General features: G+C 41.7%; 3 protein-coding genes and 1 long non-coding RNA gene across 5 annotated transcripts in view; all 4 read right to left on the minus strand.

Annotated features, from left to right (window-relative positions):
- The window catches only part of LOC125009468 (high affinity immunoglobulin gamma Fc receptor I-like), a 160549-nt gene that overhangs the window by 47722 nt on the left and 85275 nt on the right, over window positions 1-27552 (minus strand). The gene's annotated exons all lie outside the window — the stretch shown is intronic.
- On the minus strand, window positions 1435-2149 carry LOC125010410. The gene is made up of 2 exons (XR_007113064.1): window positions 2047-2149; window positions 1435-1744 (listed from the first exon to the last, which is right to left on the minus strand). It is a non-coding gene; the product is annotated as an uncharacterized LOC125010410 (long non-coding RNA).
- LOC125009786 (Fc receptor-like protein 5) lies at window positions 8531-10877 on the minus strand. Its single transcript, XM_047587984.1, has 3 exons — window positions 10527-10877; window positions 9975-10447; window positions 8531-9886 (listed from the first exon to the last, which is right to left on the minus strand). The coding sequence occupies exons 1-3, from the start codon at window positions 10825-10827 to the stop codon at window positions 9812-9814; spliced, it is 849 nt and encodes a 282-aa protein (XP_047443940.1). The 5' UTR covers window positions 10828-10877; the 3' UTR covers window positions 8531-9811.
- Window positions 15602-17741, minus strand: LOC125009793 (low affinity immunoglobulin gamma Fc region receptor II-like). 2 transcript variants are annotated; one of them, XM_047587996.1, is made up of 6 exons: window positions 17648-17741; window positions 17542-17577; window positions 16503-16766; window positions 16178-16423; window positions 15905-16102; window positions 15602-15817 (listed from the first exon to the last, which is right to left on the minus strand). In XM_047587996.1, the coding sequence occupies exons 1-6, from the start codon at window positions 17676-17678 to the stop codon at window positions 15762-15764; spliced, it is 831 nt and encodes a 276-aa protein (XP_047443952.1). In that variant the 5' UTR covers window positions 17679-17741; the 3' UTR covers window positions 15602-15761. The 2 variants fall into 2 exon arrangements, with proteins under 2 accessions (XP_047443952.1, XP_047443960.1); XM_047588004.1 differs by lacking the exon at window positions 17542-17577 and having other exon boundaries at window positions 17648-17684.

A 27552-nucleotide genomic window follows, 5' to 3' on the forward strand; every position in this document is an offset into this window, starting at 1 on the left:
ACACTTGGTAAAGTTTTTTTTAAAAAATAATGAGCTAAATAGTGGACTGGAGGATAAAGGTGTAAAATGAACGGGAGTAACTTTGTGAACCTGGGAGCCTGGGGAAATTACAAAACTACTGATGTAACTGCAGGTGTTTGAACCTGAGGAAAAAAATAGAAAAGGTATTTGGAGCAGGTCACGATGCTCCAGAGCCATGTGGCTCATAAACAGTGACAAAGAGAATTTCTAAGGGTATGACTGGTTAAAATAAGGGGCTGGTGAGGGCGTGGCCCATGTAGGGGATGGACATGTAGGGTGTGACTTGTGACGTCCCAAAGGTATAAAAGATGAGGACAGTAGCCCTCGCACCTTAGAGCGGGGTTGTGGTGACAATTTTTTGTCCTGTGATGCTGCTCTTCTTTTTTACCGGCAGTAAAGATCACTCTGATGCTCTGGACTTAGACTCCTGATGATTTTTTGAGACTCCAAAGAGAAGTTATCTCCAGGCTGAATTGAACATCTTTCAAGGACTAAGTTTTACAAGGGTCTCCTATTTCAGAATAATTTGACACAACATTATGTCTGTAATAAGTGCCTGTAAACTGCACTTGAGAGAGATGAGATAGGTAGCCATATTTTTGTTGATCCCCTTTTGTTCCATGTGATTATTTCTGATACATGTTTCCAATCACATGTGTGAGTATAATTGGAAAGCCACTGTAGTATGTTACATTCTTATTAAATATCCTGAAACGTGGGGGCGCTATCGAGCAAACCGACCAAGATGGCGACTTAATGTGGATGCTCCGTACAACTTCGCACTAAATAACTTTAAAACTGTGAGTGAACAATACAAACTGAACTGAGACTATGTCAAAATGTGCTACAGCAGGGGTGGCCAACCAGGCCGAGACCAAGAGCCACATTTTTTACTGTGTTACCGTGAAGAGCCACATCATACACATGGGCACACATGAACATCACCCCATCCCTTCATACACACACGTTCCTGTCGTTAGAGAGGTTCCCGTTCTGGCAGATAGGAACGCCCCCTTCTTCGCCTACCCACGCTTGTCAACATCCGGGTTAATATCTGGGTTAACATAGCAACATCCGCTAGCTAGTTATTTTTTCTAGAATGTGTCAAAATCTAGTCAGGTTATACAACAGGTAGCACAGAGCTACCATTACTAAGCTAAGCAAGTTAAAGAACGTTAATTAAAACCTAATAAGTTTACGTTTGATTTACGTACTTACCATAGTCAGATATCAGCTAGGATCGAGTTTACTGATTTGGGTAATGTTGGGTTGTGCAGCAAGCACGTTCGTTTTCAACAAGAACAGTTGAGTCTAAATGACTAAATCTAAGTGACTTACTTAAAATAAAGTTGTTAAAAAATAGGACATTTTATCATTTATTTTTATTGACACTTAATAAAAATTCAAACAGTATTTCACTCCAAGGGTTCATTTATTTTTCCATATTTGTATTTTATGAAAACACAAAATAATTTCACTAGAACAATTTGAACTTTGTAAAACAGAATTTCTCTTGAACTACGAATTTTAAACACTTTAAAATAGACAATATCTTGTCAACAATTTTTAAACAAGGAAAAAAAAGATTTCTCTTGAACAATTCAACATTTTAACAGGATAACATAAAACACATCAAAACAGAAGACTGGAGAAGTTGGCATCCTTCCTCTTGACATTTTGTTGCTTTGGGCTTGTGGCCACTTGACAAAACTGACAGATGTAGCTGTAGACATATGAAAAACACTGTCAGTTTAAATTTACTTTCACCCTAATAACACTAGTTACTACCTGCTGCACTAGATGGTAAATAGACTGTATCCATATCACTTTTCTAGTCATTGCGGTCACTACATTCACACATAAAATGAAATTTATATTACCACAGTACGTTGTTAATTTGGAAGTTATTGTTTTATATAGCGTAGAAATAAACACCACGCTGCTTAGTTTGTCCAAATAATCCTCACGTGAGAAAGCTAAACTCCGTTAACTAACTACGTAAAAGTGCGCATATAAATTATGTACCTGTAAAAGACTGTTACCTATCACCAAAATGTAGTGATGTAACGTTCCGTATCGAGGCTTCGAAGCGCGTGCCGAGTAGGGGAGGGGGCGTTTCCTCGATGCGCGTATCGAGGCTTGCTTCATTTAGGGGAGGAGCTGAAAATGATGACGTCCGAAACCTCGCTGCCCGGCTGATACCACGTGACTGATTCAGGAAGTGGTTCGCCTAAGACCTGCCACAGTGAAGAAACTGTTGTTATAAAATAAAACCAATGATGTGTTCAACGTTACAAAAGCACAATCATTGTCCATACCCCAACCACCCTCACCTCACTGTAAATGATTGTTTACATTTTCATCATTTCCAAATAATCATTTTCCATACTGACAGTATATATATACACATACATACATACATATATATATATATATACACACACATACATACATACATACATACATACATACATACATACATATATATATATACACACACATACATACATACATACATACATACATATATATATATATACATATATATACATATACACACAGTATACTGCCATCACTTCAATCAACAGGCTTTCTGTAAAATGCCACACACTTCAAACTCATGCCAGCTGATATTTTTGCGTCCACTAGATGTCCTACTAAAGCAAATGAAGCTTCAAGAAGCTTCGCTGGAGTGAACCAACTGGATGAAAGGCTTCAGTGCTTCATGAAACTTCATCTGCCCATCACTACCAAAATGTTCTAAAAAGCCATGTTAACGGACTCCATAACAAAGCAATGTGGACACCACACCATCCCTCTTAATGGCAGCTACCACGTTAACAATTTAATGTAATATAATTTAATTGTGTCAGTGAAATCGGATTCTTCTTATTTTAAATTTGTCATCTCTGTCCAATGTTTATCATTTCCAAACCTGTACACACTGTGATTTAATGTTTAACTTTGTCAGGGTTTTATGACTGTTTGTAAAAAATCACGTCCACAAAAACAATATCTATTTAAAATAAAAAAAAATAACATCCAAATTAACAACGTATCGTAACTTTAGCCTATAACTACACATAGGCGTGTTGTTTATAAGATAAGAGATGCCTTTATTCATCCAACAGTGGGGAAATTGTGGTTGTTAACAGCAGCAGACATTCAACATCAACTTCACAAGCAGTGCACACAGTGCACATATGGGTGGACAAAAAAAAGAATAGAATATAAAAAATATCAAAAAATATATAAGAAAGTTATATTACAACAAGCAAGGCAGTGTTTATGTAAAGAAGTGGGTAAATGTAAATGTACGTATATGTTCACATATCTCCAGTGACAGGGAGATGCAGACAGTGCAAAAAAGAACGGCAGATATATAAACGAAATATAAACGATATATGTACATGTAGTTAAGATTGGGAGGAGTATTACACAAGTATATGTAGGACATACTGCACATAATTTAACATATGTAGTTGTGGGTCTACTGGGAGCAGACCTGGTTGTAGAGTCTGACAGCAGAGGGAGGAAGGACCAGTGGTTCCACTCCCTCCGTGGGTGGAGAAGCCTGGTGCTGATGGAGGTTTCCAGGGCTCTGACAGTCTCATGCAGGGGGTGGGAGGTGTTGTCCATGACTGACGACAGCTACACCAACATCCTCCTGTCCCCCACCACCTCCACAGGCTCCAGACTGCAGCCCAGGACTGAGCCGGCTTTCTTCACCAGCTTGTTCTTGTTTCCCTCTGCTGCCGTGATGCTGCTGCTCCAGCAGACCACGCCATCAAAGATGGCAGACGCGACCACAGAGTCTAGAAGGTCCTCAGGAGGGCGCCCTGCACTCTGAAGGACCTCAGTCTCCTCAAAGGATGGAGTCTGCTTTGGCCCTTCCTGTATAGTGCCTGAGTGTTGTCAGTCCAGTCCAGGTTCTTGTATAGGTGAACACCCAGGTACCTGTAAGAGTCCACTATCTCAATGTCCATTAGAGAAACAATCTGCTCAAAGAATCTTTCAGTCACTTTAATTTTAATCCAGAATCCTTAAAACATCTCGGTTTGAACAAACATCAGTGACACAGAGTCCTGATAAGTGGTGAATGTTTTACTCTCTTGAATTCAAGTTTTTATTCTTTGTTTTTTGTAGTTTTTGTAAAAATCTAATACGATATATGTAAAGTTCAGACAGGCTGTAATTAAAGGAGCAGTCTAATGTTGCTCTAAATGAAGCTGTGTATTTAAAGCTGATATTGACAGAGTCAGATATCAGTGATGATCAGCTTCAGTTCAGCTCTTCCTAAATGTCTTAGTTGTGTCTTTATTGATAATAATGTGTAGTTTTGTGAGCTGAATGTAGAAGCTGTTGAACCAGTTGAATCAGCTCTAATCTGATCTGGAATCAGTCCAACAAAGCTCCTCCTACATTCAGACTAAAGAAACATGTTCACTGTCTCTCTGACTGAGATTCATTGACTTTGTCCAGCTGTAACATCATCTGTGATCCATTACATCCTGGTTACCATCACTTCCACTAATTGATTGTTGTCATAGTATAACTTGTATATATACATTGTATATACTGCACTTTAATGCTTGTATTGTTACTTGCATTTGTTTCATATATGTCTGAGGGTCTTAAGTTTCTTACATTGTTTAACCATTTGATAAATTGGTTTGATGGCTTGGTCATTGATGACGCTCCTGACGTATTAGGATCAGCGGTGCATGCATGAATGATTTATCTTTTTATTAAACATTTAAAGCCTGTACGGGCGGTTCGTCAAAGCACACCTTTTTGAATTACCGTAACTCAGATGTTTGCGCTATTGACAATATTCAAACTGCGGCTGAAGTTGTGCTTTTGTTTTGAAGACCTTCGTGACAGCTCAAGGGTAGAACTTCGTGATCATGCTCGCTCCTCAACCTGGAGCACAACTTCCCAGTGTTCAACCACACTTTGAATTTTGTCCATCTTGAGTTACGATAATTCAAATACGCAAGCTTCTTTGTGTGCGCAGATGGATGTTCAGGTCTTAAAGGGTTAATGTTAGAATTTTAACAGGTCCGGGCAGAACCGTCACTTGGTCCGTGCCCAGGTCTGGGTCCACCATTTGGTGATACCTGATTTAGATCATTGTTTGATCATCTCTGAGTTCAAATCACAAATTTCTTTCTGTGATATTTACTGACCTGCTGTAAATCAGAGATAGATTGATGCATTGAAATGATTAATTCAAACATGTGAAAATAAGTTCAATAATAATCCTCCTCAACAGACTGATATATTTGAGCTGGGCTGCTCTCTGATCCTTCACCTGCTCTCACTCTCTTTTGTTGTAAAGGTTCCATTTAGGTTTTGTGCAGGAAGGTGGAGAGTTCTGTGGGTGTGTATTTGTATTATGTGAGAAGCACTTTGTGTTGCAGTTTATTAGTTTGAAATGTGCTATACATATAAAGTTTGATGTTATTTGACTTGATATGACTTTGGACTGGACTGTATGCAGACCACACATGTGTCATAGAAGAGTGAATGTCCTCAGTTCACCTGAAGTCACGTGATTTAGTAGAAAAGCTGCAGCAGAACAGACGCATGCGCACTCTCCTCTGAAGACTGGTCGGTCCTGTTCGTTCATGTTTTATTTCTGCTTCATCCTGGTTAGAGACGTCATGTGACAGAAACCTGGAACATGTTTCCTCCTTCATACAGTTGTAGTTTTATCATTAATGTAGAAATGAGAAATATAAACTTTACGTTCTCTTCATTCATTTGGAAGCTCTCTACGTGGTGGTGAACTTTAATATGTAGACAATGATTGACAGGTGAGGTGTGTACTTGCTGTTTTATTGGAACAATAACACAACTCAGTCACACACTGAGACTCTCTGTAGTGACATATTTCTTTATGGTCTGACTACCGCCCATCCCTCCATGGTTTTATCGCTCCACCGCCGTCACTCCCACTTCCGCGTTGGCTGAGCACGAGCAACAGAAAGACATAGATATAAACACATGTCGTCATCAGGGTTCGTCGTGTCGAGCAGCTGAAAGAGGCTTTAAGCTTTATTTCCTCAGGACGCTGTATTTATAATCTCAGGGTTATCTTGAACTGGAGAAAATCAAATCATAGGTGTGAAATTATTGCAGTGGCGTGCACAGGTGGACACTAGGTGGTGCTAAAGCACCTGCCCTTTGCCCTCTTGACCAAGCAAGTGCCCTTTTGAAAGTTCTTTTTGTTTTTTCGTGGCCCATGCTGACATGATCATCTATAAGTGATAATAATGCCCCAACTAATATTCCCTCCACCCCCCACCCGCATGTCAACGTGAACGCGCAGAGCGGACACAAACAGAGGCGAGTTGCAGCAGCAGACAGTGCACAGCTGCAGCCCAAACACACCACCTCCCCTCCCACCAGCCAGGTAACATGTAAATGAATCGATTCGAGTGTGTTGTTTGCCCCTAAGCCTCAGTTGCCAAACTGTATCTTGCATGTATTTGTGTCTGTTGTGAAGCAGCGTGTCTCACAGCTGGGCATAAATTAGCAAACTGCTCCTCTGCTTAACAAGCTACCTACCCAAAATCAGTGATAGATATGATGTGATGATTGGTATCCTACAGCATGTCAATCTATCAGTATACTTATTTAAGATGAATATCTAGTGTATATTGTGTATACTGTGTAGGTTTACATTAGGGTACATAATTAACACTTGCACAAGCGATTCCCAATTACCTGCAGAAAAAGTAGCCCTGTTGAAATGTAACCAAGCAGTCTTATTCATATTTTTGGTCTCTTTTTATTTACCAAATGCAGCACAATGCCTAGAAAGGAGAGGATAAGAAAGGAAAAGGAAAGGGAGCTACAGCAGGCAGGATGAAAGCATCCACCAGCAGCAAGGAGGGAGGTGGAGATGAAGATGAAAGTGAGGAGTCATGTTCACTGTTTAGGGCATTTAAAGCTGAACTGTTCCTCTGAGTTTACTGAAACATCTGAACAGCTGTCCACATTTTATTTTAACTACTGGTTTGGCTGTATTAGATTAGGCATTAAGCTGTTTTAGCTAATTATATTATTTGGTCATCAGACTCTTTAAAGACATGGCACCAAGGAGGATGCTGCTTTAAAGCGGGGTAACGCTCACTCTTCACTTCTCACTTCAAAATGACACTTTGTACACTTCTTTTGTACTGACGGGAGGAAAAGAGTGCACTGATCTATCATTGTAGCTTGTAATTTGCCAAAAACCTCTCCGTGTGCGTTCACTCCAAAGAAATAAAACAACAGTGACTGACTGATCAGTGCTATAGTGTGAAACTGTACCAGTCATTTTATTAACATATTGACATGAATAAATATGTTGTTACATTCAACATGTGCCTGTAATGTCCATTTATTTTTAAAATCTCTCACTGCTATAATAATGCAGCCGTCAGTTCTACCTGCTGCATAAACTGAGCACCTGCCCCCAAAACGTCTGTGCACAGCACTGAAGAACTTCATGATTTTCATACACTTGCATATATTTTCCACTTATACTTCGTACATATTGTTATAAATATATTTCCTATATATTTTTTTTTTACATTCTCTTACTTATTCTGATTCATTCTTCTTTGTTCTTAACACTGGTACTTTGGGTTGGAGCTGCTGTAATGAAAAGTAATTCACCCCTGGAATCAATAAAGTCATTCTGATTCTGATTATGATTCTAATTTTAATTCTAATTCCAATAGTGGAGTCTATGTAACAGAGATACAACAGCACCTCCCTCAGGTCAAAGTGTCACACTGCAGCCTGTGACTTTCATCCTGCACAACTTCACTTATTTCTACCGGTGTAAAGATCAGAAAAGTGGGGGACAAAAAAAAGACGATAGTTTGAAAACTAGTGAAAGAAATCAACCAATCACACAGAATCTTCTTCAAAACACGAAGTGAAGTTTGACAGTGACAGAGACCAACAGCCACCATCTTTGATCTAGATCATTGTTTGATCATCTCTGAGCTCTAACCACATATGGATGGACTCCTTCAAAGTAAAAGTATCCACCTGTTGCTTCACTTCAGTCTGGTTTGGATCCTGGCCTGAGATCAGGTCAGTGGAGTTCAGTTTGAGCTTCTCTGTCTGCATTGCTCTTTGTTCTGAACACGGGTTCACTTTAAGAAGGAGCTGCTGTAACGAAAAGTCATTTCCCCTCGGGAACAATAAATAAATTAATTCTGATTCTGATTCTGATTCTTCACGGTTGCTAAATGATCCTTCTGTGACGTTTACTGACCTCTCATCAAGACAAAAATTCATCTTGTAAATTTTAGTGCAGCAGACTGCACAACATGATGGACCTGTTTTAAACTGGTTTAAATGTGTGTATGGATGAACAGTCCTCTGAGAAACACAAACTGGGCTGTGGTGTCTATGCGTCGCTGGGACGGGTCTGCAGGGTCCCGACTACGCTGTTAGTGTGTAGTTCTGTGTGTTCAATGACAGGGGACACGGGCTGGTTCTCACATTCGCCTTTATTCCTGTATGACAGTGACACGAGACACAACGCGTGTGCAATGGTCATCTCCTCTCCACATAACTCCTAACACACACACAAAAATAAAATGAAATACATTGAGCATATAGGCTACGACATGGAGGACCCACACACACACATGCAGGGGGAGGGTCGCAGCTAAACAAACTCTCCTTGTGTCGCTCAGAATGACTCTAAAAACACAACCACTCCACTAACACCTCCATAAACACATCTCGGAACATTTGTACATCAACATTCTTCCGTTAATGTTGCATTTAAACTCAAGAGATATGACTTTTTTTTATTGAACCCAGAGCAGAACAACATAACTCTCCCAGTGAGGACGGTGCAAACTGAGGAGAAGTGGAACAACACTCATCACACCCACTGACTTTCAAAATAAAAGCTCAGGTTTGGAAATAGAAAAATAAATCCACAAAAACTTGAGTTATAGTAACAGAAATCCATATTTAGAGTTAAAACTAACTTTAACACATCATTTGATGGGTTTTCCAAATCCAAAAAGCAAATCAAAGAAGGAATCATTGACATGGCTTGGAGACAAGGAACATGGACGTGGGAACATCAGAAGCAACATTAACAACAAGACAAGCAACAAAGAGAAGGCAGGGCTATAAATACACAAGAGGGCGCAGCGCTGACAAGACACAGGTGAAACAGACCAGGATAATGACACCAGCCGAGATCAATGAATAATCAAGGAACATAGAGAGGAAATCCAGAACTTGACAAAATAAAACAGGAAACACAACATGACACAGACAGACATGACGAACCACAAGGAGACAAGACAGACTGGCAACTAAGAAACTTGATGAAATAAAACATGAAACTCCAAAACATGATCACAAAATAAGAGACAGACATAGAACCATGACAACATCAGACGTCTGGTGGACGTGCAGATCATGTCTATCTATCTATATCGCGTCCGTCGGTCCACGACCAATTCTGGATGTCAACACAAAGAGTAAACTAGGTTTGATATTTGGACGTCTAACTATGACCCGATTTTGATGTCAATATCCCGTTCAAAATTTTTTAACGTCAGACTAGGTCACTTTTGTGTAGGTCACAGAGACGTCTAAGACAGGCGCGTTTTTTTTTTAAATCTAAACTGTTGTTACCGATATGATTAATTAGGAATATCAATTATGTGTGATAAAACACCATTTTATTATTTAGTTTATTTATTTATTTATTGAGTACATGTTAGCTGTCAGCTACAACAAAGCCACACACAGTTCTTCATTTACTCTGCAGCTCACTCTGCTCCATCCAGGTGGGGTGGTGGTGTTGCCATGGAGATGAGGAGGTCACGTCCTGATAAATGAGGTAGTCAAACATTTTTAAAGGAGGAAACAAGTATGATAAATAATCAACTGAACAAATGACTGATTCAGAGTGTTACCTGTTGGTCTGTGTCGACATAAAGACACCATGAGGAGAGTGGAGATGAAGTATGGACAGAACACCACCAGGTGGTAGACCAGTCTGAGGACAAGGTGGAGGGAGGATGGTGGAGGGGGCCCACAAGTCGGCTGGGTGAGGACTGCAGGTTTACATGCAGAAAGAATCTCACCTGGTCAGATGAACATGTGGATGAAATAGAGGTGAAATCAAAGTGAAGCTCCTCACCTGTGACAGTGATCCAGCTGGATGGAGACTCTCCATGGCTGCTGATGTTACATCTGTAGAGGCCTTCATCAGACCTGGTAACATGGTGGATGGTCATGTGACCTGTAGACTCAGTCCTGGTCAAGGAGCCATCTTTATAGAAAGTAGCTGAGAGGATGGAGGGAGTGGTCTTTGTTTTACAGAGCAGAGTGACGTCATCTCCCTCCATCACAGGGAGGACAGGACTCTGCAGGATCACTGGTCCACCTCAACACAGAGACAAACTACAGCATTTCATCCATTTCCACACAGCTTCATCAATACTAACTCCACAGTCTGAGCTTACCAGAGACAGTGAGGTTGATGCTGTTACTGGTTGCTCCCTCTCTGGACTCACACCAGTAAACTCCACTGTCCTTGATGAGGGTGTAGCTGATGTTACAGGAAGAACCAGCTGGTTTTCCCCACCCAGCTCCACACTGAGTCCTCTGTTCTGTGGTGGTGTTTCTCCTCAGAGTCCATCCAGCAGAGCTGTCGTCCTCCTCACAGCTCAGAGACACAAAGTCTAGTTTAAAGACCTGAGAGAAGCTGGGACTCACAGTCAGACGAGCTGGGAGGAGGAGGGAAGAATTATGTACAACACTCATCACTGAACCTCTCAAGCTTGCTGCAAGTTTGGTGCCCTAACTAGAAGTCATTAGAAAATCTGTCAAAATACCAAAACACTCTAAAGAAGACTGAAAATCAAAATGCAACAAAATGTATAAATAAATGATGAGGTATATACTTGTGCAGGGATTTAAGGGACCCTTAAATCTTAGGTTCTGGGTCTAGGTGTGAGTGGGGGCTTGTGCCCATGTCAAGCTGAAGGCCTAGCAACGCCCCTGGCTTGGCCTGGCCATCTGTGTAGCCTCACATTACATTACATTACATCTGACTACAGAATCCTCTTCCAGTTCCTGACTGTCCAGTTCTTGTGTTCTCGGGGCTGTTTTAGGATTTGTTTAGTATTTTGTGTGTGACCGAACTAAAAGAAATTACACAAATTACATTAAGAGTGATTCTTTATTTCATAAATGCATGGGGTGTCCAAAACTTTTTTTCCCCACCACTGTATATGCTCTCACTTCTCACTTTGTTAGACTCTGTGCTGTTCTGAAGCAGATTTCTACAGTCAGTGAGTTTCACTGTGAGAATAAGTTGACTAACCTTGATTTGTTATGCTGCACAGCAGAGGTGTCAGAACTGAAGAGAAACGACATTCTGGTTAGTTTGAGGTTTCTCATGAAGCGACGAATCATAGACCACCTGTGTGTCAGCAAAACGTCTGCAACAGCTTCCTGTTCACATTTATCACTGAGATCAGAGACTAACGGTGAGAGCTATTTTAATGTCGCCTTCGCGGGTTGGATCTCCCACTCGAGAAGCTCCGTGCCTGCTTTCACACTGTTTCAAGGGTCGTTTGACCTGGGGAGAAATGCCGCGACAACCCTTTTCACTGCCGAAAAGTCCCACAACGACCCGGGGTAATGCAGGATCTTCTGCTTCAGTTCCTCTGAGGAAGGCAGTCTGGTGATAGAGATTGAAGGAGACCACAGCTACATGTGTTGTATCACATGATTCTTTGCTGTATCTTGTTCCATTAACTTATTGATTTACTTGATTCTTCCAGCACATAATTTATTTTGGTTCTATTCACTTATTGTGAACACTTGTTCATTTGTTCATCCTCCTCTCAGCAAACATCCTGAAACCTTCTCTATTGAACTGAAGCATTTTATTAAAAAGTCAATTCAGAGGGAGTGCTTCACAAACTACATCATAGCCATCATTCTGCTCTGTGTTGTTTCTTTCAGAACCCACAACCATCAAAGCTGTAGCCAGACAGACTGTCTCTCTACCATGTAAAGCTCTGAACAATGATCCTGTCATCGGTGTAGAATGGAAAAGAACTAGCCTGAAGGAAGAAGAATATGTTCTTTTATATCGTGATGATCAGTTAGATCCAGAGAACCAACATCCTTCTTATAAGAACCGAGTGGATCTACAGGACAGAACCATGAAAGATGGAGACGTGTCTCTGATTCTGAACAATGTGACGACTGATGACAGTGGAACATACACGTGTTATGTTGAAACTAAAACAAACCGCTGGAAGAGAGCCATCTTGGACTCTGACCCCTTCAGCATCATCAGACTGGATGTATTTTCACCAGGTGAGTGAGTGTTGTTGAGTTTGTGTGTTTGTCTCTGATCAGAGGTGAAGCTGCTTCCTGGTTGTTGATGTGACAGAGAAAGATCTCAGATCAGATGTTTGACTTTTACAAAGATGTTGTTGATGAGACTTTCTAGAAAACAGCTGGTCTGAGTCATGTGATCAGAGTGACGTAGATAATGTCTGACAGCAGTTTGTTCTTCACTCATCAGCTCCCTCACACCTCACATCTGCTTCTGTCTGCAGGTCACACATCTGGACACAAGGAGGACGGAGGAGACATGGAGGGAGGAGACAATGATGGATCTGCTGGTCTGATTGTTGGTCTGATAGTTGCTGCTGCTGTTGTTTTTGCTGTTGTTGGTGGTGGTTTTCTGATCTGAATCCACAGACGAACCACTCAGTAAAGGAGCAGAGCTTCATCATCATCATCACAACAAAGACACAATGGATGTAGATTACTGGTGATTAATCTAAACTAATAGAAACAGAGAGAATGATCTATTGTCTGTGTTATGTTGATGTGCTGCATGTATGAATGAATTGATAATCTTCTTTTCCTTCAGCCTTTACTAGAAGAGTTGGGTTCTTTCTTTTCAATGTTTTTTTTTTCTTTCCAACATGGCCTTAGTGCTGCTCTTGGTTTTGCGTTTTTATTTTTATTTTTTTGTCTATATTTTCTATGTTGTGTATTACATGTTATTGCTTTTATTGTTAGTTTTATTGACTAACAGTCAACCCTGTGTGCCTTAGTTAACATGCTGTCTTTCTCTCAGGTTCTTTATATTGAGCTCTGTTGCTTTAAAGTTGTTTTTATCTCTTAGGGACTGATTTCTATCAACATGTTGCTCTAATGTTGTTTAATCCTCAATAACAACAATAAGAGTCTTTCAGGTGAAACTGGATTCATGTTTTAGTTTCTTTCAGTTTCAGTTGGATGTAGAAAAGAAGAGTAGGATCAGTGACTTAGTTTGATGAGAATAAGATGAGGAAGTTGATTTTCGTGTCAGCTCAGCTTCAAGACTGTGAAGCAGCTCAGATGACCAGAGAGAGGGAGGACAGAGTCTCCTTCTGTCTGTTGTCTTTAAATGCAATAAAATTACATATTGCATTGCTCTTGTCCTACAGACAGAAACCTAAGATTAATAACCTTAATTTATGGGGAAATTGCAATTTACAACAGCATAAAAGAGAGCAACAAGAATATCAAGAGGTTTAAAAGATAAATAATAGATAAATAATAAAATAGAATAAAAAGATACAAGTACAATGAGGTAAACACTGCAGGATCTCCTCTCTGTCTTTATCACTGTTGCTAAATGCTTCATTCTCTGATGTTTACTGACCTGCTGTAAATCAGAGACAGTTTAATCTGTTGAATGATAAGACGTGATTCTAAATCTCGTCTCCTCCTGAACAGACTTAAATATCTGAGCTGGGCTGCTAAGATAAGATGTGCCTTTATTCATCCCACAGCTCTCTGATCCTTCATCTGCTCTCACTCTGACTCTTGACCTTCATGGTTGATGTGTTCATGTCTTCCTCTCTGCAGAGTTCACTTTAAAACCATCTGTGCTTCAGCTCTGGGATCATTACTGACCTTTGACCTCCTCATTCAACAGCATTTGGGTGCTGCTGCTTCCACAGCGCCACCTTCTGGCTGAAGATGGAAATGATCCAGAACTTACAGCTCAGCTGACGCAGGTCTGCAGTAGGTTTCAGTTCCACTGAGAAACAGCGCCCTCTGCAGGACTCAGCTGCAGCTCAGTTTAGAACAGACTTTATTGATCCAAGAGGGAAAAAACTTGGTCCCAGGCGCTCAGTTGCACATAACAAAGAATAGAAAGTTGTCTCTGCCAGAAACATTGTTCTGTTTGTCAGATAATCACGGTCTGTTTCTGTTGTCACAAATTAAGAGTTCTGTCTGCCTATATTTATGACTGGTTCTGTTGTCTTGGTCCAAACTGATATAAGTCATAAAACTGACTGAATGACTCAGAAAGACTCCCAGCGAGAAGGTCCATTTTCAAGTCCAGCTCAGGTCTTTCTGGGTGGAGTTTGCATGTTCTCCCTGTGTCTGCGTGGGTTCTCTCCGGGTACTCCGGCTTCCACCCACCTCCAAAGACATGCTCGTTAGGCTGATTGGTGACTCTAAATTGACCCTAGGTGTGAGTGTGAGTGTGAATGGTTGTTTGTCTCTGTGTTAGCCCTGTGATAGGCTAGAGACGCCTCTCATCCGATGCCAGCCGGGATAGACTCCAGCAACCCCCATGACCCTAGTGAGGATAAGAGGTAAAAAAAAATGGTATATTATCCTTGAGGAACAAGATCATCAGCTCCTCCCCCACTCCTCTGTTTCTCCCTCTCCCTACTTCTAGGACCTGGATGAACAAAACCTCATAGGGTGTCAGCATGAGAAACAATTCAAAACATTGCATCAACTGGGGATTCCTTATAGATTTCAAGAGAAAACCACTGCACTGTCACAAGATTTATTGAAAGTTTCAAGAGAAAGTGTACAACTGTCCTAAGTGAGTGTTGTTTTTGATTATATTTAACATTTATATTTATATTTAACATTGAGACTTATATTTATATTTAACATTTACATTTCACATTTAGTTTTAGATTGAGATTTGACATTTAGATTTAGATATAGATTTAGATTTAAATTTAAGATTTAGATTTAGATTTAGCACTTAGGTGTAACATTTAGTATTTGGATTTAACTATTTAAAATATCTCTAAGTTGACAAATATTGTTGTAAATATGCAAAAAAGTGACTTTCAAAAATTCACACCAGTTTCTTCAACATTGTTTGAAGCTAAATGTGACAAAATGTTGCTTTTATTTTCAGCGTGAGCGGCTTTACAAACAGCTCCCCATGAACATAAACATAAACTTAAACATTACAAAAATTTCATCATAGATTTATAGAAAGACCATCTGACCAAGAGAGAGAACAACTTCAAAAATCGTTAAACGCAAAATCTGTCTGAAGCTATGACTGAAGTTAGAACTTTTTGAGAGTTAAGTCAAAGCAGCCACCAGCTGAATGTGGCTCTGATACTTTTAGCTCAGAGATTTGAAATCCTCTGTTCACTCACTGTCGTCAAAACCTGTAAAAATCAAACCTAACAGTGAGCAAAGATCAACAGGATGTCTCTCACTCCGTCAGCCACAACAAAACCACGGCAAGTACAAATACTTTCCATCTGATGACACAGTTCTTTATTTACTGCAGTGGCTCCAGCTCAGTTACATAGTAGACAGAAAGAAAGAGATCATTGTTGAGCTACAAGATAAAACCATCAGAGACTCAGAAGAGATGCTCAGTGTCGGCCACCATGATGTCATCAAAGCGCTCACTCTGCTTTGCCTGGGTGGGATGGTGATGTCACCATGGAGACAAGGTGGTGACCTGATAAATGAAGTAATCAAACATTTTAAAGGAGGAAACATGTATGATAAATAATCAGGTGATCTGATGAGTGATGCAGAGTGTTACCTGTTGGTCTGTGTCGACATAAAGACACCATGAGGAGAGTGGAGATGAAGTATGGACAGAACACCACCAGGTGGCAGACCAGTCTGAGGACAAGGTGGAGGGAGGATAGTGGAGGAGAGGGCATGGCCCCAGATGTTTGTGGGATTTCTTTTGGAGGCGGAGCTCCAGATGTGGGTGGAGCTGTGGTTGTAGGTTTCTCTGTAGAGAGAATCTCACCTGGTCAGATGAACATGTGGATGAAATAAGAGCTGAAATCAAAGTGAAGCTCCTCACCTGTGACAGTGATCCAGCTGGATGGAGACTCTCCATGGCTGCCAATGTAACATTTGTAGAGGCCTTCATCAGACCTGGTAACATTGTGGATGGTCATGTGATCTGTAGACTCAGTCCTGATCAAGGAGCCATCTTTATAGAAAGTAGCTGAGAGGATGGAGGGAGTGGCCTTTGTTTTACAGAGCAGAGTGACATCATCTCCCTCCATCACAGGGAGGACAGGACTCTGCAGGATCACTGTTCCACCTCAACACAGAGACAAACTACAGCATTTCATCCATTTCCACACAGCTTCATCAATACTAACTCCACAGTCTGAGCTTACCAGAGACAGTGAGGTTGATGCTGTTACTGGTTGCTCCCTCTCTGGACTCACACCAGTAAACTCCACTGTCCTTGGTGACGATGTAGCTGATGACACAGGAAAAACCTGCTGCTTCTCCCCAGTCAGTTCCACACTGAGTCCTCTGTTCTGTGGTGGTGTTTCTCCTCAGAGTCCATCCAGCAGAGCTGTCGTCCTCCTCACAGCTCAGAGACACAAAGTCTCTTTTAAAGACCTGAGAGCTGCTGGGACTCACAGTCAGACGAGCTGGGAAAAAAGGGAAGGATTTATTGTATGCTGACATTTTCAATAAAATCAGCCAAATAGTGAGATGATTATTTGAGTTAAAGAGCCAAATAACTTGAATTCAATTCAGTCTTTTTTTTATTCTTTTTTTTTATATAGCATCAATAACAATCAAGATCTCAAGATGCCACCAGAATGCCAGAGCCTGAAAGCCCCAGAGCAGTGTTAAGACAACAGAGACAAGTAAATTATATTCTGGATTTGAGAGGGAGCCATTGAAGGTGTGAAAATTAAAGGACATATCCTGGTCAAATATAACACCAAGTTTTCTCACAATAGTACTGGAGGGCAAGGCAATGCCACCCAGAGAAATTAAGTGATTAGATAATCAATCTCTAAAATGCTTAGGGCCAAATACAATGACTTCTGTTTAGAGATTAAGAGGAAGATGTTTCAGGTCATCCTTCATGTCTTAATGGTTTGGAGTAAGAAGCTGATTAGTTTCATCTGGTTTCATGGATAAATATAACTGGGTATCATCTGCATAGTAATGTGAGTTTATGCAGTATTTTATGATAATATTTCCTTATGGAAGCATTTATAATGTCAACAGTATATATCCTAACACTGTTCATCTCCATCTGGAAGAATCTTCATTAACATAGACAAATTTGAATATGATCTAGTCTAATGCAGTTCTTTTAATCCCAAAATTAAATTTCAATCTTTTGTAGTGAAATATTAATTCTGTCGAAGAGTCATTCAGCTTTAACTGTAACAGAAGACGTTGACTAACCTTGGTTTGTTGTGCTGACCGGCAGAGAGCTCAGAACTAAAGAGAAATGACACTCAGGTTAGTTTGAGGTTTCACCTTCAAGAAGAAAACACAGTAGAGAACTTACAGAGCAGACACAGTAGAGATGTTTCCTCCATCCTGCAGCTTGGTCATATTACATCAACACTGAACAGTTCTCAATCACATCAAGTAAATCCCTCCTGTGACTGTCTGTGCTGTGGTTTCCTCTCTATGATTCTGAGAAATGTTTGTTAGTTTCAGTAAAATTCAGTTTCCGTAACACGTGACATTTTAAAATGAGGGCATGGACTATAACCTGGAGTAACGACAGACAGCAGTGAAAGTTACAATTACAATTACAATTACAATTACAGTGAAAGTAAATCAATATCTGACAGAACATCAGAATGTGTGATGCCTTCAGTGACAGGGGAACAACTAGAGCAGAGATTAAAATGACATGACTGACTAGTTCATCAATAGTCTGACCTCATTAATCATGTTGCAGGTAGCAGCGGTTCAGCTGAGAGGAAGTGAGCTACAAGCTTTCTGTTCTCTCTGCTTTAACCACTGAAATGTGGTGAGAAAGGCAATGTACAAAGTGCACTGCATGATGTTGACTTCTCTGGTTGTTGGTTCAAATTTCAGTATAGACCGACTCTATAGAGGCCCCTGACAGTCAGAGGATGACTTCCTGTGTTTTCTCTTATCTACAGGGACAGTTGTGGGTTCAGTTCAGATACACTGAAAGCTCATGATTCTACAGAAAGGACACATGATGAACCTCTTTGCATGATGCATTTGTAGCACCTTTAGTCCTCACTGTGATGTTAAAAAGATACTCACAACGCTCTAGGTCTGGTAGGAGTTGTACCAGGAAGTGACTCACAAAAAGGAGTGGGTGTTGGTATTTGAACAGGTAATATTTTAATATAAATGCAAACAAACAATAAACAGCAACAGCTTGGCTGTATTTATATCTACCAAAATAAGGTGCCACGTAATAAACAAAAAAAAAACAAAAAAAAACAAAAGAGTCCACAGAACTTGAGCTCTCCTGCTTGATATTCTGAAAGGCTCAGTTTGAGAAGAAGGATCGAATGTGTGTGTATGTGTTCAGTGTGTCAATGTCCATTCAGTTTCTTTGTCTTCAATTTCTGTAAACTACTACTATCCAGGTAGGTGACGAGTGTGTGCGTCTTATCTGTCTCAAGAGTGTGAGATTCTGATGTTCTGGAGTCGTCAATGTAGGTTCTGCAGCTGGCTACACTGCATCTCCAACTCTCTCCCGGAGCTCTTACAATTTAACAGTATTTGGCAACAGGCAAGTAACAGTGAAAGCCACCACATTATACATATTTAATGGCCAGACACAGTCCCCAGGTTTTACACCAAATAAAGCTATTAAAGGATGTGGGTCAATAACCATATTAAAAACCTCACTCAATGAGTTAAATATTGCAAGCCAGAATGTGCGAAGAGTGGAAAATGTCCAAAACATATGTATTAAGGTTGCTGGTGCAGGTTTACACTGGTTACATGTAGGGTCGATGCTGGGGTAGATCCTTGTCAGTTTGGCCTTGGTTAAGTGAACAATTTTAAATTGTATAAGGCAATATCAATTACAAGATGAAGATGAGTGTACGTGCTTAGTACTAGCTCAGAGAAAGGATAATAGCTCTTTTGGACAAAGTTCCTAATCAGAAAATAGCGGAAGTGATGTGACTGGGGTAAGCCAAATTTTAATACCAGCTGCCATGCGCGAAAAGATAGATCCAACTGGGCTTGTGTAAAGAGATGGTTTGACGCAATGGGTGTCATTAAGGAGGCTGTTCTGTTATTGTATTTAGTTGGTATGTTTTTTGTGCATTCAGTTCTTTGGGTTATTTGTTAGTGATGGCCCTTTAAGAGAGTGAGGCAGCATGTCACATCATGTTGCCCGTAATTAATGCAACCCATTCTCATTCCCAAGACGTAATATACTGATGATTTGTCACACCCCAAGACGTCTGATATTGACGCAAAAGGTACCCGTCCATGTCTGTATAGGATGCTCTGGGTTCTCAATTGACTTCAATGTAAACCCACTTGCGGCGGTAAGAGACACTTAGAGCAGAGGCTGCAGTCCTCCATTCCCTACAATAATAACCCGTTCGCGGCGAAATATGACGCTGCGAGCTACAATCTGAATGGAGAACCTCTTTAGTTTGAAAAATGTAATCTAATTTATTGTGGGGAGTCAAAGTTGTATTATTTAGATTTGTTGAATGTTGTAATCTAAATATTAAATGTTGAATCTAACTATAAATGTTAAATATAACTGTTAAATGTAGCTCTTGGAGAAACTAAATATTTAGCTGATGTGGGGGTGGTGTTTAGGCCACTCAGGAGAGCACCCACCCCATGTGTTGAGGTTATAAGTCCTCTTTGCAGGTGGCCCCAGTTTGAATCCCGCACAGAGTGCCATTTCCGGCCTTTTCTTCTCCCCCTCTCTGCCTCCATTTCCTGTCCACCTCTCTCCACTTTGCTGCCAATAAAGGCTACCTGTTACCAGTTCCAAGCACAGAAAACTGCTGCTTTGTCACCACATTTCCAATACAAAATCCATCAATTACACAATATGTTGTTGACACAGTCATCTAGTAATATGCTCTATATTTCTGCAGTTTCTATATCTGATAATTATTATAGTGCTGCTCTTATTTGGAATAGTAATTTTTAATGTGTAAAAACAATCAGACAAAACTTTAGATATCAGGTGACAGAACATGCTTTATTTCCACAATACTCATTGGGTTTCAGTTCATAAAAATGTGTGTGTAACCAAGGCTGCAGTTGTTCAAGTCTCTGTTGAAACACAGTCCTTTGGTTGTGCTCATAATAATCATCAATAGTCATCGCTCATGAACTTCTCTGGAGGCATCAACAGACACAGAAATTTGGTCACAATGTACATGTTTAACTGTAGCTGTTCTTCTCCAGGTGACGCTCCTTCTGAGTCCATCCTTCACAGTAATTGGTCTTAGAAGATGAACCACAGTCTTTGAAGCCCAGATCACTTCTCCAATATTGGGATGGCCAATTTTGTTGTGGATGCAACCTTGTTTATCCTCAGGCCCGTTTCACAAAGCAGGTTTAGTGAAAACTCTGAGTTTATTAACCCAGAAATGAGGGAAACTGAGTTTTCCGATTCACAAAGGGAGGTAACTCAAACCAGAGAAAGCGGGGTAACCCTAGCCTGTTTCACAGAGAGAGGTAACTTAAGCTCTCGGACAGTTACCATGGTAACAGACTCTATGAACCTAACCTGGCCAGGACCAGGTTTTTCCTCAATGAACCTCGAGTTTCTCTGTGTCTCCGGACCTCCTGAGTTCCATAGAGTCTGGCCCAGCTTCTGCTGCTGTGGGCATAGTTGGCCACTGGTCAGGAGGCTGATGGAGGAACTCTAATCCATTGGTGCAGACACACCAAATCTGAGAGCGTCAGACCTCGTGTGATGTCATCTGCTCGATTTCTCACAGAGTCCACATATATCCATCTGGCTAAGTCAGTGAGGGTTTGAATCTCCGCTATACAAGTGCCAGCAAAGACCTTGTAACGGCATGACTCTGATCTCAGCCATTGGAGCACCGTAGTGGAGTCTGACCAGAAGAATGTCAACTGGATGAGTAAGCTCTACTTGGATAAGTTTGGTGAGCTGGGCACCAGTGAGAGCTGCACTAAGTTCCAGGCGTGGCATGCTCAGATGTTTTTTCAGTGCCACTCTTGATCTGGCCAGCACAAAAGAGATGTAGACATGACCTTCATTATCAACTGTGCGTAGGTAGGCCATTGAACCATACGCTCTCTCTGACGCATCGCAGAAGACGTGAGGCTCCCTGGATGCAGTAGACTTGTTGGCACATAGAGGTGTATACGCCCATGGGAATTCGAGGTGAATGAGATTAGGGAGCTCATTTACCCAACCTGTCCACTGCTCCCTCAGAGACTGGGGTTCTATCCGATCATCCCATCTGATGTTTTGCTTCCAGAAGTCCTGTATGAGGACTTAAGCCCTGGTTGTGAAAGGAATGATGTTGTGAAAGGAATGATGAAGCCCAATAGATCATACTCATGAACCTAAGCACTGGTATGTCGTTGGGCTAAAGATGAATCAGGTGAATGTTCACTCACAGCAACCGGATGACGGATCCTCAGCAGGACACAGAGTAAGGAAGGCCCTAAGGGTGGTCCAGGCAACAGTAGCTCATTCAGCAACTGTCCCTGGTATTGGAAAGAACAGTCAATGACAACTCTGTTCTTTCTGTTGTGGTGAACCATATGGTGTGATATAATGCATGACTCTGACGACTGGCCAACTCATCTCATCTCATCTTTTGTACCGCTTAATCCTGCACTAGGTTCGTGGGGGTTGCTGGAGCCTATCTCACCTGGCATCGGGCGAGAGGCGGGGTACACCCCGGACAAGTCGCCAGCCTATCACAGGGCTCGACTGGCTAACTCCTCCTGGTGAAATCTTTGATATGTAGCCTGCTTCCTCCAGTTTCCAAATCTCAGCGCAGTAAGACTTGTTTAGGTGTCTTTGTGAGCTTCCGCTCAGTGCTGCGAAGACTGGGAAGCACTGCTTCCAGGGGAGCATAGAGAGAATGGTCGGTTGTACAGCGAAGAAGTAGCGTGGCATAGCGCAGGATGCCATCTATGTTAGTCTAGTGGTGGCTGTCTGGAGCAGAGTGAGAGCTTTCTGGTCTTCTTTTGAGCGGGCGGCAGCCTTCCCACTGTAGGGCAAGGTGTCCATTTGCCAGAGGCGCTCTACATTCCTGTGAAGCTCACTGGAAGCTGAAGCTGTGGCAGTGCGCAGGCACTGCTGAACTCCAGGTAAGAGATGGACAGTATGAACGCGTCCTTGAAGCGACCAGCCCAGTTGAGTGCAGATGGCAATGGGGCGGCCTGGCATGCACTGGTTGCACTGGGGTAATCAAGTGAGGCATGTCAGAACCAATGAGGAGTAGAGGTTGGACACAGTTTACTGGTGATAAGGGAAGCTCTCTGAGGTGTTTGTATATCTGCTGCACCGCTACACCGCAACTGGGTAGGTGTGTTCAGCAAGAACCAGTCCCTCTGCTGTGAAGGCGTGGGATATCAGGTGCTTCTCGAATGGCCATAATGGTGATGATACCTCCAGGGAGACTGATGCACCATTGAGTTGCTTGATGCTTTGATACACAGTTTGCAGGGACAGAGTCTCCGGGTGGCAGATGAGGTTGAGCTGCTACACCACTTGAGGAAGGACGATGCTCCTCTCAGAGCCATGGAGAACTGTTGGGCCAGTCCAGTTACACCTTTGTGTACACCTTCCGTTTGGTTTCCTGGACTGGCTCATGCAAGACAGTGAGATGTGTCTCCTTACAGGTTTTGCAAGGGCACTTAAGGGTGCACCGATCCTCTGTGTGATTGTGTCCACATTTCTGACATCATTTGCCATCCTTGAGCTACTGTATGACATAAGCTTCTTAAATTCCTCACAGAAATTAAGATAATGGTCGTGACTGTTACAATATGGACAATAAAGTTTAGGCAGTTTTTGGCTCCGGGTGGTGCATAACCAGGGCTTGTCCGGGATCACAGTTAATGCTGGGATCTTTGTAGTGTGGGTGTAGATGTTTTGAGGGAGTGTTTCGCACAGATTTTGTAGGTGCTCTGGTTATTTGTAGGGGCTGACATTTGGTTTTATTACTGGATTGTCTGTGTATTCCAGTAAGTGAATACTCTACAGAGTTTGGCTGGTTAAAGTAAATTGGTTTTCTACAGCTGCCAGTTGGCGCAAAAGTTGTCTCCATTGACCCTTTTTTTGTTTTAGTTTGTTATTTTTGTGCAGCAAAGTGGTTAGAGCAATTGCTCGGGTGCACTCCATGGCTGTCTAGGTGGCTTTCAGCATGCTGGAAGTCAACCAGGTTACTGGGCTTGTGCATAATGTATCCTGCCACAGCATGCATGAAGACTAGGGTTGATTGAGTCAGCTAGATTGGTTAAGTAGCTAGATGGAGGAGTGGGGTTCCATGTCTAAAGCATATGTTGCACTCTCTGGTTCTGTGTGAAAACTTTGTGCAGGGCAAAGTTCTGGCCTATTGGTAGCGTTTCATAATATTTAATGTTCCCCTAAATGTTGAAATGGCTTCAACTGAGGAATTTGTGCAGTGTCCATCTAAAGAATTGATCAATCTGTTCTAAAAGGATCAGCTTTTGGAGGTTGCTTATCATTATCGTGTTTAGCTTCATAAGCAGTCCAAAAAGGACGTCATGTTGGCCACATTAAAGGCACGTTTGGTGCCGAAAAAGGTTTTGTCTGCCCTGGCAGTGGGTGCTACTGCACCTGTAGAAATGAGTGTGGTTTCTGATGTTCCTCTTGGAGTAAGTGAGTCAAGTAAACTGGCTAATGTAGCTCCTCTTGTGGCTGGTCATGGAGTCAGTTGGCTTATAAGTGCGAGGAAGCTTCAACCTGAGTCACTGAGAGGAAAAGAGGCTGTGATTTCAGTTTCTCAGACTCCACCATTTGATGTTGCTCTCAATTTGTGGTTATTTCCCAAGTATAATGGAAGGACCCAGACATTTTTTTTGAGTTGTTTGAGTGTTTGGCAGAAGTTTGAAATTGGTCTGACACAGAATGTGCTCTGTTGCTTCAGTGTCAGTGGCCACACATTTCAAGGCCCTTTAGTTTCATTGCATAGCAACTGGAAAGCTGAAGGGGGTAAATGTCTTTAGAGAATGGTTGTACTATTTAAAGAAGTTGGCAAAAGAAAATCTGCAGGCAGCTAAGAAAAAAATGAAAAGCCTCTATGACCGGAGAACAGAACGCCGTGAGTTTACCCCTGATGACCAAGTGCTTGCTCTCCCGCCTGTAGCTGGTTCACCTTTCTAGCCAAGTTTTCTGGCCCATACACAGTGACCAAAAAAGTGTCCGATTTGAATTATTTGACCTCAACGCCTGATCTGAGGAAGTCTGTGCAATTGTGTTATATTAACTTGCTGAAACCATATTTTGCCCGCTGTCCTGCTTCAGATCTTGGTTAATCACTTTCCTTTGCTGCTGGTGCTGTTACACTGGGACATTCAGCCTCACCTCTTGTGTCAGAGGGGGAAGTTGAAGAGGGGTTGCATACACCCGATTATAGGATTTTGAGAGGTCGTCTTAAAAACTCTGAGTCACTTGCCAATCTGGAGGAAATGTTGAAGCATTTAACTGTGCAAAACCGTACAGAGTTGGTGAGTCTCATTAAAGACTATACCTGTCTGTTTGCAGATACTCCATCTCGTACTCATCTTACTGAGCATGACATTGATGTGGGAGATGCACAGCCAATCAGACAGCATTTCTACCGCATGTCTCCAAACAGCTGGAAGCAGAAGTAAGTTACATGTTGGAAAACAACATTGCTGAACCCTGTGCATCTAGTTGGTCTTCCCCATACCTGCTTGTGAGTAAGCCAGATGGTACATTTAGAACATGTACGGACCTCAGAAAAGTAAATAAAGTGACAAAGCCTCTTTTCCACTTCCTTGTATGGAGGATTGTGAGGATCAGGTTGGTTCTGTCAAGTTTGACTTGCTTAAGGGTTAATGACAGGTTCCTTTATCTCCTAGCGCTAGGGAAATCACTGCCTTCATTACACCTAGCGGGTTGTATTCTTACACCGTAATGCCATTTGGGTTACGAAATACCCCAGACACTTTCCAGTGTCTAATGAATAAGGTGGTGTCAGAGCTGCATGGATGTGCTGTTTATTTGGACGATGTTGTGATTTACAGCGACTACTGGGAAGATCATTTATAGCGCATCCGGGCATTGTTTGACCATCTGGCCTGAGCTCGTTTGACCATCAGTCTGACAAAGTGTGAATTTGCAAAGGCAACAGTCACTTACCTGGGAAAGGTGATTGCCAAGGTCAGGTGTGGCCAGTAAGGGCGAAGGTGCTTGCAGTTGACCAATTTCCAGTTCCAATCACCAAGAAAGAACTTGTTCGTTTCTTAGATATGGTCAGTTACTATTGTGGTTTTTGTAACAACTTTTCCACAGTTGCTGTGCCCCTGACTTCCCTGCTTAGCCCAAAGGTTAAATTTGAGTGATCTCCCGCATGTCAACAGGCTTTTGAGTCTGTAAAGTGTTTGTTGTTCTCTGCTCCCATCCTCGCAGCTCCACAGATGAATCAGCCTTTTTCATTCGATGTGGATGCTAGTAAGGTGGAAGCTGCTGCTGTGCTTATGCAGACCAATGAAAATGGTGTTGAGTGTCTGGTGAGTTTTCTAAAAAGTTCAACTCATATCAACTGAACTATTCAATCACTGAAAAGGAAGCACTTGCACTTATATACATAAAAACACAGAATAGGACAAAGACACTTAAAAAACACAAGATTCATAGGTAGATAATGTGCAGTGGCAAGATGATGGCAGTAGTACTGATGATATGTTAGGTAATGTTATTATAACTGTTGGACTATGTGCTCTCTACTGGGTAGTGCTCTTATTTTGTAGGACACAGGAAGTGATTTTTTTGTTTAAAAGGACGTGTGCAATAAATCCAGGTGTGCTGAATCTGTTAATTAAACAACAGACACAAGGTGAACAGTGTGGTCGCTTCTCTTTCCCGTCTTCGCGGTATCTTCAATTAAATTTTACATCATTGAAACAACTCTGCTAACAGTTTATGGGCCCAGCATATGTGGTGACCGTCTGCAGAGTGAAAGAGGACATTATAGCGTATGAGTGAGTGTTGGCTAACATGACCACACGGGATGAGTCGAGCCGGCTGGTCTTCAACGGTGACAAGAAAAATTATGAACTGTGGGAGACGCAATTCTTGGGACACCTGTTGCTGCAAGGTCTAAAATATACTATCCTTCACGAGCCCGAGTCACCTGCTGCTGACGACACGGGGGAGGAAGAAGACGATGAGACTAAAAACGCCAAGGCTTATGCTGAGCTGATCCAGTTCCTGGATGACAAAAGTTTGTCACTCGTTGTGCGAGAAGCGGCTGATGATGGCCGCAAGGCACTAAAGATTTTGAGAGACTACTATGCAGGCAGAGGTGAGCCTTGTATCATTTGTCTGTACACTGAACTGACATCATTACAGAAGGCCAGCGGAGAAACTGTGACTGAATATGTTATCCATGCGGAAACGGCAATCACAGCTTTGAGAAACGCTGGAGAGACACTGAGTGATGGTTTGTTGGTGGCGATGGTTTTAAAAGGGCTACCAGAAACATTCAAACCATTCGCAGTTCATATCTCACAGAGTGAGAATCCAGTGACTTTTACGGACTTCAAAACCAAGGTCAGGAGTTTTGAGGACACCGAGAGGATGCATGAGGTAGCGGCAGAAGACAACGTCATGACGGCACAAGTGCAGCCGACAATGAAGTGCGCTCCAGCAGGTGCAGGTGACCGACGGGGAAACGGGAGACCGGATGTGGTGTGTTACAGATGCGGTGTGAGGATGCACGTAGCCAGGATGTGTCTCAACAAACTTCAAAATGAATATGTACAACAGACTTAATTATTTGAGCACTGTAGATGATTGTGTAGGTGACCAGTGCAATGTGTGTTATGATATAAAAACATGGCATGAAATCCTTGGCCACTGTAATTATGATGAAATTATAAAGTTAAAACCGCTTGTCTACCTGCACCAATAGATGAGATTTGTATGATGCAACCAGAAGGTTATGAAGTAACACCTGACAAAGGTGAAATGTTGGTGTGTAAGCTGAAAAAGTCACTGTATGGTTTAAAACAATCAGGCAGAAACTGGAACAGAATGTTACATGATTACTTGAGTGACAATCTTTTTACTGAGAATCCTGCTGATCACTGTGTATACACCAAAGAAACCAAAGAAGAAAGACCAAAAAGTGATCATTGTGATATAGGTTGATGACCTGGTTATTGCAGACAGAGATGATAATGTGATGATGAATGTCAAAGAAATGCTCACTGCTAAGTTTAAAATGAAAG

The sequence above is a fragment of the Mugil cephalus genome, chromosome 1, assembly GCF_022458985.1.
Source record: "Mugil cephalus isolate CIBA_MC_2020 chromosome 1, CIBA_Mcephalus_1.1, whole genome shotgun sequence".
In the NCBI taxonomy this organism is placed as follows: Eukaryota; Metazoa; Chordata; class Actinopteri; order Mugiliformes; family Mugilidae; genus Mugil; species Mugil cephalus.